Source organism: Ruditapes philippinarum, unplaced genomic scaffold (assembly GCF_026571515.1).
Source record: "Ruditapes philippinarum isolate M1 unplaced genomic scaffold, ASM2657151v2 ctg1114_1_1_1_1, whole genome shotgun sequence".
NCBI classification, from domain to species: domain Eukaryota; kingdom Metazoa; phylum Mollusca; class Bivalvia; order Venerida; family Veneridae; genus Ruditapes; species Ruditapes philippinarum.
In genome coordinates this window covers 53180-67229 of record NW_026865748.1, presented here as the reverse complement: position 1 = coordinate 67229, position 14050 = coordinate 53180, and the positions used below count along the sequence as shown (strand labels likewise).

Below are 14050 nucleotides of genomic sequence, written 5' to 3'. Positions count from 1 at the left end.
TCATCGTCATCATCATCATCATCACCACCATTACCATCACTAAAAAAAAAAATTAATGGTCTTAGAATATATAACAAAGAGCTCTGACATTATATAAAATAATATAAAAAAATACAAGTTCAATATAGTTCTTCGTTGTCTTAATGGTGATCGAAATTCAGGCAGCGTTTGCCTTAAAAAATATAACCTTCATTTATTATATATTATTTAAATCTATATAATTTATGTAATAATATAGATTATCGATGCAAGTTCTGTAATCTCCAATCCTTTTCAATTTCGCATAACGTCTAGTCATAATGCATATAGTTTAACGGTAAATGCCCTTTAATATTATTTTGTTAAACGCGTTAATCATTTTGAAGTTTAGAGCGGCAGTGAAACTTGGTGCATCGATTTAATTGGTCGCATTGTTGTTCGCACCACATCACGTGATCAGTAAAATCATCCCAGAGCGAGAGGGCACCTGACACCGTTGGCAACCGCATCGACTACAACAACAACTAGCGAACGCACTCGGAAACGTTCTTCTCTTTGAGAAGGAAGGGATTTTTTTTTAATAAATGAAGTAAGAACAAAACGTTAAAAATGTCGGCTGCGGATTTGGATATTACCGACAGCCGCGTGCAATTTATCGCGGACTATGTGATTAAAACAACGAAATGTAAACCGGATAAATTTATGAAAATGTACAATGTTGAAGAAACGAAGATGATGATCTTGGAATGGTTTGACAAAGCAGACAACCCTGCTTTGATAATTATAAGCAATGCAGGTGGATCTTTGACGGCTCAGTACGAATGGCCGGCTAATCCGAAGCAAAAAGCTGTTTACTTTGTGAAAAAGTCCAAAGATGCTATTCCAAAGGACATTCCATTCAGACAGGCAGTTTTGTATGGAGATCTTTCATATTCTCCTCTTGATCAGCTGTCAGCATTTGTTGATGAGGTATGTAAATTTTCTTTTTACAGTTACAATGTTATCTTATGCAATTAAAAGTCACATTTGTGATGTTTATTTGTAAAAATATTCAGTGATATTTTGTTCTAAAATGTTACTTGATAGTTTTAGTCTTTATCAATTGTTTGACAAGTGAAATAGATTTATAAATATTATAAAAAATCCTTCTCTGTACATAGAGTAATAAATGGTTACATAATCGATTGAATATCTAAATTCATAGTAAAACGATTCATAAACTCATAACTATGCAAGAAATATTGAATAAAACTTAAAGTAATTTTTAAATAATACCACCTGGTTAGCTTAATAGGTAAAGCATTTAACCAAGAATAGGGTGGCCCGGGTTTGTTCCCCAAATTGTTTAGGTCACTTCTGTTCTGATTGATCATGAAATCATTTCTATGGTCAAATGCACTGTACCTCTGCTCTGGCATGTACAGAAGGAATATCGGTTCCTTAGGAAAGTGAAGGTATCTTGACGGGAACCATGCAGAAGCTATTGTGCTCTGGTGAATTCAAAGTGGCTTACTGCCATGATCCAGAGGGTAAACTACCAACACCACATTTTCATATTGATAAAAAAAATAGATTTGGGAAAAATATTAACAAGCTATTCAAAAAATATAAAAATTGATTTTTATACATGTATGTATAATATATAACTGTACTTAAGTTTGTTATAGAATTAATCTATCTTGATTTCAACACTACGACATGAATTACCCTGAAGTATTGTATTATCCTAAGTATTTATATTTCGACTTTGACATTTCATTTTAGAAAAATAAAAAAGGTAGTAACAACATGAAAAAAGAGGAACTTTTTTGAAATTGGACTTTATGTCTTAAAAATGCTAAGAATGATATTATGAATCTCAAATCAATCTATGAGCACTCATTCATACCTCAAAAAGGTATATCTAGCATTTTTTTCTGTGCTTATTTTCCCCAGTACTTTTATATTATTTGAGTTTTTTTTGTTTTTTTTTCATTTAGATAACATAATTTTGATTCATTTTGTCTTTTTCAGATTTTGGTGCCTCTGCTATCTAATGAAAGGAACCATGATCATTGGCCAAATGTAGTGTCCAAGGATGTCACAAAACATGTTCATAACTTGAAAGGAAATGTTTTCGTAGTGTCAGGTCAAGCTAAAGGAAAAACTTTATTGCCATTACCAGTTGGAGCTGAGCGAGTTCATGAGATTGAACTTGATGGGTAAATTTATATGATTATTAAATCTCAAAACACATTTAAGGCTTCCTTACTAAGTTCTCTATGCCCTAAGTGTAGATCCTGGCCAATTTCATATTCATGAAGATTTTACTTAATTTTAGGCTAGCATTTTGATTTTAATATGAAACGGAAATATGCAATTGATCAGGGTCTCATGGCAGTACCAAATTCAAATCTGGACAAGTCCATTGCACATTGCACAATATAGATAGTTAAATTTTAAAAGAGAACATGTATGCATTTATAATTTGTATTACATAAATTATGTATTCAAGTTCATTCATGATTTTCTAAACATTCTATTGATTAATTATGTAAGATCAGCTAACTGACACCTTTCTTTCTGTTGTATAATAAAATAATACAAAGAAAGAAAGTGTACATAACTTTTTATATTTTTATTTAGCACCATGATTGAATAGATCTTTACAGGTGTTTCGTTACCTTTATCAAAAGTTGCAGATAGATTAATTTTAAACAGCTTTTGAAAAGGAAATAATAGTTTGTGAAATATATTGATCACATCCCTTTCATAATTAAATTGTGTTTATTCTAAAAAAAACACCCCTACCAACTGTAAAAACATGGTTTTTCAGGTAGACTATCAAAGGCTATTGACATGGAATTGTACAAATGTTTAATAATTTAGAATAACTCAAATTAAAAATCAATAAGAATACAAAGCTGTTTAAACAGTTTTACCTCAGAGGGAAGTATTGTAATATGTTTGTCATCAATTATAGAAATTTGCTTAATACTGAATAATGATACTGAGGAATAGCATATCTATAATGGATCTACATGTATTATATTATTTGAAAATTATGCTTTCAAAAAAAGCCTGTTGATATCTAGGATACATTAATGAACAATTTGTATTCTTCAAGTTTGATTAAATAATAACTTTAATAAGAGTTGCAAAACCTCCCCAGTCATTGATAGAAATTAAATATGTGACCTTATAATGTTAATGTGAAAACACATAATTTAAGAATGCATGAATGTGAAAATCAGGCTTTAATACCCTTGACCCCAAAGCAAGGCTCTGCCCTGGACCTGTAAGGGGACCTAATTCAGCACCGGTAACTCACCACATAATTATGGATACTATCAATTATGGTCCAGCATTATTATGCACCTGTTTTAGTCTCAACCTAAATGAAATCATTTTTGCTAGCAAAGAAGGCAATCAATTAAATGAGGAAAAAATTTTTCACAAAAACTGCACCAGTTATGCATGCATGCCCACATCCTATTTTGTTTTTCAAGAGTTGTGCTTTCAAAAAGTTTTACTTTTCAAGGGACAATGTACAGTATTGAAATTTGTTTGTGAATAAAACAATGATTACTGTCCTTTGTTTGGTTATAATGTAAGCAGGATTCATTGTCCTGATCTTTTTCAAAAAAATAAACTTAAAATTGGGGGAGGAGGGATGGGGGGTTGTTTTAGATTTATAACATGTGCTCCTAAAGCAAATTTGTTCACTTAAGTATTATGATATTACAACACATAATTAAGGGGACAAATTATTTATATCTTATACTATTTTACAGAGCTGATTCATTTGACCGTGCTTTGGTTCACACCATTGAGTCCATGGTGATAGAATGGACTCATCAGATACAGGATGTGTTGAAGAGAGACTCTGCTCAGCCTCTTCTAGAAGGTTTGAACCCAACACCCTTTGTAGAGCTTGAGTTTTGGAAGAACAAGGCTGCCAACCTTGAATGTATCTATGACCAGGTATGTACAAATTTGTTAGAAGTTATATCATATATACAATGTAGTTTTTCTCCCCTTGTTTCTCAACCTCTACCACATCATATATGTGATAAGTTTTAACTCTTGCATTTATATTTTATATTTTTATCTTTTTTACCCCTTTGGTCAAGGAATTTTAGTAAATATGATTTTTTTTAACCAAGTATTCTTTAATGTATTCAATTCATTCATCACATCAGGGATTCACTTCTTAGCAGTTTAACCTTGTCTGACATCACCTTTATCACATATCAATTGATCATGTTTCTTTAGTTTTATACAAGTAATGACCAATATTTTGAAATATACCAATATTATGAGTATTAAAATAATTATATAACCCCCCACCAAAAAAAAAAAAAAATTAAAAATTAAACAACCAAAAACCATACAATTGCACATTGTGTTACTTGACACAGACATTTATTATAATGAGTATATTCTAACTAGAGAATTATCTTTTGTTATAGTTGAGGGATGCAAAGGTACGCAAGATGGCCGAATTACTTGAGAAGATGGGGAGCAGTTACTTTCTCTCCTTCAAAGAAATCTTCAGGGACTGTGTAGCATGTAAGTTAATTCATCTTTTTCAAACTTTCTTGGTAAAAGAAACTTAGAAATGTTATTCACACAAGTGTAAATTATCTGCTTATAGTATAGTGTAAGTATTATAATAGTTCTGCTGGTTAGGTTCTTGAAATTTTCCATGGAATACTAATGTTATGTAATAAATATGAATATCAAATTATTATATGTTCTCAACAGTGCTTGTTTACCTTAACAATAAAATGTAATTAGATATATGAAATATGATAATATGAAATCGAAATCTATATTTCAGCATTGACTGAAGCTCAGGACATTAACATGTACCTAAAACCAATGAGACATCATTTTGAAGATTACGAACAGGCCGAGTTTGATGAAAGCAAGAAACTGTTTGGACCAATGATGAACGCCCTCTGTCTAGTGTGGTCCCACTCTGAGTACTACAACACGCCTGCTAGAATCATTGTACTTCTACAAGAAATGTGTAACATGATCATGCAAACGGTTTGTACTTTTTTTACAACCAATATAAGTTCAAGTATACAGCATAAGCAAATTTATGGGTAGTTTAAAGCCTGTTTTTTCCCCCTCAAGAAGTGGAAGGGGCCATTGAAAACTTGATGTAAATTGAATTTTAAGGGAAAAACAGCATGTTTTTAAAGAATTATTCTAGATGTGAGATGCCTTTTCACAGTTCTTGCTATAGAAGGAAAAAAAGGCATTTGGGTATTTGAGCCGCAGAAGTCTCTCTGAAAGTTGTTTAAATACCTTGTCTAGGTGATGCTTTGTTGTTGTTTTTTTTAACTAATTTATTATTTGATAAAATTTTTATGATATATATGTAATTTTTATCTAGCCATCTGACTCAATCAACTTTTTGAGTATGTGGAAAATAAAAATCATTGGGTTTTTAACTTTTAAGATACTTTATCTATATGCTTAAAGAGCTTTATTAATGTGATTTTCTTTTTTCATATTTTTTGTATTTTGTGTATTACATTGCTTATAATGGTAGGTTATAAAACCCTCAAATAAAGACTTTTTTTATTTGAATGGTAACAATATGTGTTACTTGGAATGATTCAGATAAAGTATTTTAATTTCCCTGAAAGAATATTTTATTAAATATGTAAAATCGTGTATAAATCAAGTAAGACTTTACATTTACATCATAATTGGATATGAAAATCCTTAATCCCTTTAAGCTACTTTGATTCAAAAGAAACATTTAAAAAAAAATTCTTTTAATCTGGATTAAGGTATGTCACTAGCTATACAGCAGATAAATCTGTTTAGCCAAGTCTGCAAGTCTTTTGTAATATATTGTGCAATCTATAAAATAATTAATACTGATTATAGAATTTAAAAAAGCGTCCTGAAAAGAAATGTATTAGGTGCATACAAACTTAATTCTCATGCTTTGGATATAAGAATGATTGATTTAAGGGAGCGGTTTAAGTTGTGGGGTCTACATGTTCATACGAGATTGAATTTTATAATCCAATTATTGTAATAAAAATTTAGTCTTTCATAAAGGATCAAGATTTTTTAGATAAGAAAATAAGAAAAATGTTTTAGTTATATCCTGAGGTCAGACAAGGTTGGGATTTATATCTGTGACGTCTGTGTTATATCATGCAGTTTATATGTCTTGGCAACCAGGCATAAAGATTGCTGATCAATGCAAAATAAAAAAAAATGCAGAATATCATGCCTGTAACAGCCCATAGTGAGAGAATGTGTGTCACCATGTCACCATATTTGAATGATACTATCTAATCCATATTTTCATAGAAATATACAAATGAACTTGTTATATAAAAACTATACAAAAGAAAACCCAGTAGCCTAGTGCTCTATATAATGACATGTATATCTGTCATGATAGATCTATATAACCCCAAGTTAACAAAAAAAAATGTCAGCTGATTTTTGTTCAAATCATGATTACGTACGTGTAATAAAAATGATTTTAGACCAGCTGGCTGCATGATTATAAGTTTATATAAATCAATTGGCTTTTTACATGTAGACATTTTATGGGTTATTGGATCTAGTATGAACTTTAATTGCTGTGGTGGTTATGCAGTAACTAGTTTATTATCTCTCTCTCTGTTTGGAAGGACTTCAGGAGGAGGATTTTTTTATTTAATAGAATAGTGCCAAATTTCTGCACCAAAATGCATGAATTTAGACAGATAAACATTTTTTTTTTAATTTAAGTTCACAAAAATTTGACATATAAATTTACTAATTCACTTTTAGATACTACTTTTAACACCCTCTTAAATGCCTTGAAGCAAATTGTTAATATAGTTTGATATTTGAAATAATTCTTACAGTAAAAATGTTATTTTGTAATTTTGAGCCTAATTTATCAGGCTTTGCGAAACTGCTGAAACATTTGCCTGACATTCGGTCAGACAAACTTTCAATTCTTGTCTGACCGAAAGAACTTTTGTCTGACCGAATTTTTTTCCCAAATATATGTATATGGTAATACCTTTGTGTTTTTTTAAAGACATAGGAACTTTTAAAGATTTGCAACACAATTTTATTCTCTTAAATAAAACATCAGTTTACAGATTGATGGACTCTGTCTGGAAATTTAAACATTCATGATCAAAATCATCCATCATATGATCTTATAAAATTTTATGACACAATGTACATTTCATCTCATTTTCTTCCTCGTTAAAAACCAACCACAAGCGGCCATTTTTTCCATTTACCCACAAATTTTTCTCGGCAGGCGCCTGGACTCGTATTTCTTTTGTTTCGCTTTTTTTTTCTTCAGTAGATAATTTTACGTTTTTTTTTTTTTTTTTTTTTTTTTTTTTTTTTTTTTTTTTTTTTTTTTTTTTTTTTTTTTTTTTTTTACGCCTGGCGTAGCGCCAACGTAATAATTTAATAATGCAGTAACACCGACATTTACTTCTGAGTACACAGATCATCGAAAGTTGTATGTTTTTTTTTTTAGATTGATTGGATACTAAAAATGAAACGGCGAATCAAAACTCGTTTTACATTTTTTTATTCAAGGGAGAAAACTCGGTCTTGATCGGTCTTGAATATATCCCGGTATTCATACCGGACATAAGGTCCGGAACTCGGAAAAAAATATCGGACCGGCCTGATTTTTGTCGGACATGTCCGACGGTCCGGCAACTTTCGCGAAGCCTGAATTTATCTATACACATTATGACATAGTCAATGTCATTGATATTTTAGATTAAAGGGAGACAATTCAAATCTTATATCATTAAATATACATACATGTATAGAAAGAATTGTAGTGTGTTTAACTCTTAAGTTTTTTTTGTTTTTATGTAATAGAACTTTAACAGTTAAATTAAGAAAGAGGAGGCTAACAGATAACATGAGGTTGGACACATTAAGGCCCTTAAGTATGCCTACAAGCCAAAATAACTAATGACCTGGCCCATATGAGCCAACTTCACAAAAAGTTGGACAAATTAAGGCCAATAAGAAATAAATAAAGTCTTTTATTCACAATCCCATATGAGCCATATTGTACAGAATATGGACATTACTTGGCCCCAAACTTAACAAATATAGTCTTATATGAGCCAATCTCAAGTTATATGTGAAGAATGATATAGAAGGGATTCAGGCCCCCCTTGACTGAATCTATTCCTTCAATAAAAAGGCAAAACAAACTACAATGATCTGTTCTATATCATTTGCTGAATCTGCATTTTGTAACCATGTAATTTGTATTTTACCTTATATATTTGGGAAATAAAGGCAAATCCCCCTCAAATTTACTCTCTATATTTTAGTTTTGTTGGATAAAATTTTCAAATTGGTATATTTATGTTATCATTAAAACATTAAAATATTGAGCTGAAACACGTTTATTTAATTTAATTTACATTGACAAGTACGTCATGTGTTGAGACATGTTATGATGACACAAAATTCTTTAGTTTATTGAAATTAATTGTATAAGTTAGTAGTATCAGTTTGTTCAGTTGTTACAAACTTATAAACATATGTCAGTTTTATTGTATGATGTATAATTCTTAATGATTATAATGTACAAGTACATGAACATAAATTGTAAAAGAATTCTTTAATAATTATTTATTGGAAGAATTATAAAAACTGTGAGGGGGCAACTTAGATTTCTAAGTTATTATATCTGTGTTGAACATCAAACAAATATAAATTCAAATTCAGTTCAAGACCAGTTGTGATGTTCTTTTGTACAAAAAAAATTGACAAATAATGAAGTCGTCCTGAAAAATGGTTAAGACTAACAAAAAAATCAACAATCTAAACATTAGGATTTATCCGGATGTTTGATCTTGAAATCCACATTATGATTTCCACTTAGAATGACATCTCTAGGCAAAAGATTAAATTTCCATCAATTATCAGAGAATACAATAAGTTTATTTGAACTAAATACCTAACAGCTTCGAGTTGTTAAATAAGCATATATCTAGAGTAAACTTCTAAAAAGTAGAACCAAAGTCAAACTGAATTATTGATGTTTCCGGCACATCTAACATTCCATTTACAGTTAATATTTGCAGATATTTGGCCTTATTTACTTTCAAGGTATATACATGTAGTACTTATTTATTGAGCTGTAAAATTTAGAAAGAAGTTACTTGATTAACAGGACATGTCTTTAGTACTTAAGTACCAGTACTTGCATACTGCTTACTACTATATATTACTTCAGTACCAGTACTAGATTTTGGTTCAGTACTGCAGTACCAGTACTTTTATTTTGGAAGAAATTAAGTACCAGCACCATATATTTCACTATATTTTGCATAAAGACACATTGTCAAACATCAAATAGATATAACATTATACATATGTGCAGTTTTTATAGCAAGATAAATATTACCAAAATATTATATTATTTGCTGGTTATTCAATTGCAAAAAAATTCATATGTTGTTTTAAATGTGACTCATTCAAAAATTTCAGGCCAGTACATTCTTGGAGCCACATGAGCTGTTCAAGGGTGAGGTTGAAGAGACCATTGACAAAGTCCGCAAGGCCTGTGACGTCCTCAAGGGCTTCAAGGAAGAGTACGAGATTCATCGTCAGAAACTCTCTACGTACTTCAAGGATGGTAAAGAACCAAGAGAATGGGAATTTGCTCCAAAACTTGTGTTTGCCCGTTACGACAAGTTCTGTGAACGTGTAGAGACTGTTAAGGTGAGATTTCAAGAGTAATTACATAAAATAAAGAATAAGATGATTTTGGATTGTCCAACAGCATTTGGTAAAATTGATTTATTGATTGTTTAGCATGTATTTCCTCTTTTTTTCTCCTATTTTGTATCAACTAAATACATTATCCTTTCACTTTTAGACTCTGATGGAGACAGCCCTTGAGTTTATGAAACTTGAGAAGATTGAGATTGGAGGTATCAAGGGTAAAGTTCTCAGTCAACAAGTGGTCAACATCTTTGAGGAGTTCCAGGTTCAATACAAGGTCTTCACTGATGCAACCTACAACTGCCTGGATCCCAATGATCCCGTAAGTTTATCATCTGAAAAATGTATTTCTCTTAGGGCTGAATGGATAAAGTCACATGCCATTTTTAGCTCGACTTTTCTATGAAAAGGGGAGCTATCCTACTCGCCCCGGCGTCGGCGTTGGCGTCACACCTTGGTTAAGTTTTTCGTACCACCCCACTTTATTTCAGAAGTATTACAAGTATGGCTTTGAAACTTACCATACTTGTTCACCATCATAACCTCCATCTACAGACAAGAGTACATAACTCTGTCAAGGTTTTTGACAGAATTATGGCCCTTTTTTGACTTAGAAAGTGTATTGAGCTTGGTTAAGTTTTTTGTACCACCTCACTTTATTTCAAAACCATTGGAGGTATTGCTTTGAAACTGACCATACTTGTTTACCATCACGACCTTCATCAACAGACAAGAGGACATAACTCTGTCAAGGTTTTTGACAGAATTATGCCCCTTTTTGACTTAGAAAATACATTGAATATGGGTAAAATCCACTTATTGCCTTAACCCTTTGAGATATTGCTTTGAAACTTTTAATGCTATTTCACATCATTACCCCCATCTGTACGCAAGAGAAGGTAACTCTGTCAAGGATTTGTTTTAAAAATTAAGGCCTTTTATCGACTTAGAATCTTGGTTAAGTTTTTAGTACCAGTCCACTTTTTGACTGAACTGTTTGAGATATTAATTCAGTAAAATAATTCTTCACTAAATATCTTAATGCTCATGGCCATTGTTCACTTTAAAAATACAGAGATTCTTGTATTGCCTTTTACTGCAAAAACTTTTTTTATTGGCAAGCAATAAAAAAGTCGAGCGCGCTGTCTTACGGACAGCTCTTGTTTATTTTTATTTTATGAAACATATTATTGATAAGTAAGTTAAGGAAATTCTTCTTGGTAGCCAATTTGTCCTTGAAATGGTGCTCAGAAGAATACAGTATAGGTGGATATTATATAAGTTAAGCTGAAAGTTTCTTAATTACCCGGAACAAAAGGGGTCTTTTTATCCTTATGTTGATGGTCTGAAATGTATCATTGTATATATGATACCTATCAGTAAAGATCTGTTGATTGTGGATCTCCTTAACTTATGGAGATGAGTTAAGACATAAAAGAAATTTTTGAGATTTGAATGTATAGTGATATTCCCTTTATGGAATGTGTTACTCTTTCTCATTTCAGAGTTTTATAAATCAATACAAACAGTTTGAGCAGGTCATGGAAGATTTTGACCGCAGACTGGCTACCATCATATGCCAGGCCTTTGATGATGCATGTGGACTTGAGAATGCTTACAAGGTTTGTTTAATGAACATTATGTGTCATTCTATTAGAAATTAGATAATATGTAAGTAGAAAATAAACTGTTTATATTACATAAAGTCTATGTATGGTCCTTATTTAGTTTTGATAGTGCTACATAAAGTCTCATGATCGCTAAACCTTTCTGGGTATCGAACCTGTGACCTTAAGATTACTTTTTTTTTCAGCACTTACTATGTACTGTCAAATCTAATAAAATATGCTGTTCAATACCTAAATCAGAGTATAACACTATACAGTTAGAATTTGTGACAAGTTGGCTCAAAAGTTTTTTTGAGAGAAGGCCTAAGAGGAGGACATAGTTTTCCTTTTGAATGACATATCAAATGTTGTACTTGCCACATGTTAGCAGTCAAGTCATGGAGTTGATTGATATCTATTTGAATAGCTTTTGGACATTTTGGGTAATCTATTGGAACGACCATTGATCAAGAAGGACTTTGAGGAGAAGTATCCAATACTTGTGGAGATGATGAACAGAGATATGGACATTGCCAAGGAGATCTACGACCAACAGATGAGTGTCAAACAAGACAATGGCAAGATCCCGATCCACAAGAACATGCCGACTGTCACTGGGGGGCTCAAGTGGGCTCAGGAACTAAGGGAGAGAATCAGCATCCCGATGGCCAACTTCAAGCATCTTGAACACCCGTATGTATTCTATATTAAAGTTTTGGTTTAGGGAGCTGTTGTTGATGTTATATTTTATGTCAAAATTGATGTGAATGATTAAAGAAAGAAAATGCCAAACTATGAAAGTTGACTTTGATTTGTCATGTCATTTCTACAATTGAAATATCTTTTTTCTTTGGCAAGATCTTCAGAATGAAACAAATTTTAAACCCTTTGAAAATTATGTTCAAACCTCATATTTTGTATTGTAAAATGTTGTAAAATGTTGTAATAAGTAAAATTCAAATGTATTTTTCAATTCTTTTTTTTTTTACTTTGATGTGTACAGTATGTGAGTATAATAGTTAAGAGTTTCTGTTATTTTGCCTTTGATGTTTTCTGGAACATGTTCTCATTTTGTTTTCATAGATTTTTACAGAACTTAAACCTTTAACCTGCTGGAACCAGTAAAGAGCCAGGCCACCATGCACTTGTGTGCAGTCTGATTAGGCTCTATACTGTTGGCTTACAAAGTTTTAATGTTTTCTTGATATAATGAATTGTTCCAAAAATGGAATATGAATTAGTTCATTTTTAGAAATTCAGTAGAAAGAAGGGTTAAAATTCATTGTAGATTTCATTCATTTTCATGATTTGTTGATTTATTAACTCCAAAATCATATGTATGATATCAAAACATTTGGCATGTATGGTTTTATTTTAATACTGAATTGATAGGCTGATGTTTGTGTTTAACTCACAGTGTGTTTACATGTATATTTGTCAGTTCTATGTTCTTGTATGTTCTTTAGATATTATTGATGTTATATATACATAACTATAATTTTGCAATGTTTAAATGTTGTATTTAGGATGCTTCAATATTGAATTAATTAATTAATGATATTTAGGGTTTTCTAACTAGCAGGTATTTTTGCGATAACTGCCTATGAATAGGCTTAAATTTCCAATTTGTATAACTTTTGACAAAAACATGTGGAAAAAAATGGTTCCTATTTCTGTATAGCGGAGATTACACTAAATATAATCTTTAAAGTCTTGCCATTCACCTGAATAATAAATAAAAACAAATGAATTGTTACAAACATTTTCTACATTAAAAAATAATTTCTTAAGAATATGTTAACTTAATCATAGTCAATTTTGTTTGTTTATCATAACAGAGTGATTGAGAGTGAAGAGGCAAAATTGGTGTTCACCAAGTATGAGGAGATGTTACAACTTCTTAGCAAGTAAGTACTGTGTTTTAAACAACTCAACTTTAAAAATTAAAAAATGTTATTATTTCCAAACATTGACATGTAGTGATATGCTTTTAGACATTGAAATAATAACTATTAGTACAGTTTTAACAGTAAATGTTAAATAAATTTACCTATGAAAATCTTCTCTAATAGAAAGTTACTTTAAGTTTGGTAGATTTGAATATTTGTATTGTACAAAGGCAGGTAAATTTGGTCATGTTTTCTTATGAACATTCTTCCATGTTATCTGAGTGCTTGTTTTTTATCTGTAGATGGGACCAGGAGATCTACAAGGAATGGATCGCCGGTGTTGATGAGGCTTGCTCGTTCAACCTGAACCAACCTTTGATCACCCGCAATGAGGAGACCAAGTTGATCACGGTCAACTTTGACCCACAACTTGTTGCTGTACTGCGTGAAGTGAAGTACCTAGAGGTTCGTGCCGAGGAACAGGTTCCAGAGAGTGCGTCTGCCATCTACACTCGTTACGACACCCTCTGGAAGTATGTGACCAACCTTGACCTCACTGTGAGCCTGTACAACAAGGTTCGAACTGAAGTCCTAGAGGTTGAGTTCCCGCTCATCGAGGGCCAGGTTGCCGAGATTGACCAGAAACTCCAGCAAGCTGAGACTTCCCTGAATTGGAACACTGACGGTATTTACATTTAATGATAAGAAAAAAATGAGGGATATGTAATACTGCAAGTTAGAAACATTGATTTTGATCGGACAGTTGTTGTGTTATATCATTCATATATACAGCTTCTTGAAATTTATGATTCATTTTTATATTTTGATCAAAGAAACCAT

General features: G+C 31.6%; 1 protein-coding gene across 1 annotated transcript in view; it reads left to right on the top strand.

Annotated features, from left to right (window-relative positions):
- Positions 1 to 488: 488 nt before the first annotated feature.
- The window catches only part of LOC132730162 (dynein beta chain, ciliary-like), a 42419-nt gene continuing 28857 nt past the window's right edge, over positions 489 to 14050 (top strand). Inside the window, exons 1-11 of the mRNA XM_060716018.1 lie at positions 489 to 948; positions 1993 to 2180; positions 3753 to 3942; positions 4431 to 4530; positions 4802 to 5013; positions 9478 to 9711; positions 9869 to 10036; positions 11220 to 11336; positions 11749 to 12014; positions 13160 to 13228; positions 13513 to 13895. Coding sequence (XP_060572001.1) covers positions 589 to 948; positions 1993 to 2180; positions 3753 to 3942; positions 4431 to 4530; positions 4802 to 5013; positions 9478 to 9711; positions 9869 to 10036; positions 11220 to 11336; positions 11749 to 12014; positions 13160 to 13228; positions 13513 to 13895 — 2287 coding nt within the window. The 5' untranslated portion in view covers positions 489 to 588. The remainder of the gene's footprint in view (positions 949 to 1992; positions 2181 to 3752; positions 3943 to 4430; positions 4531 to 4801; positions 5014 to 9477; positions 9712 to 9868; positions 10037 to 11219; positions 11337 to 11748; positions 12015 to 13159; positions 13229 to 13512; positions 13896 to 14050) is intronic.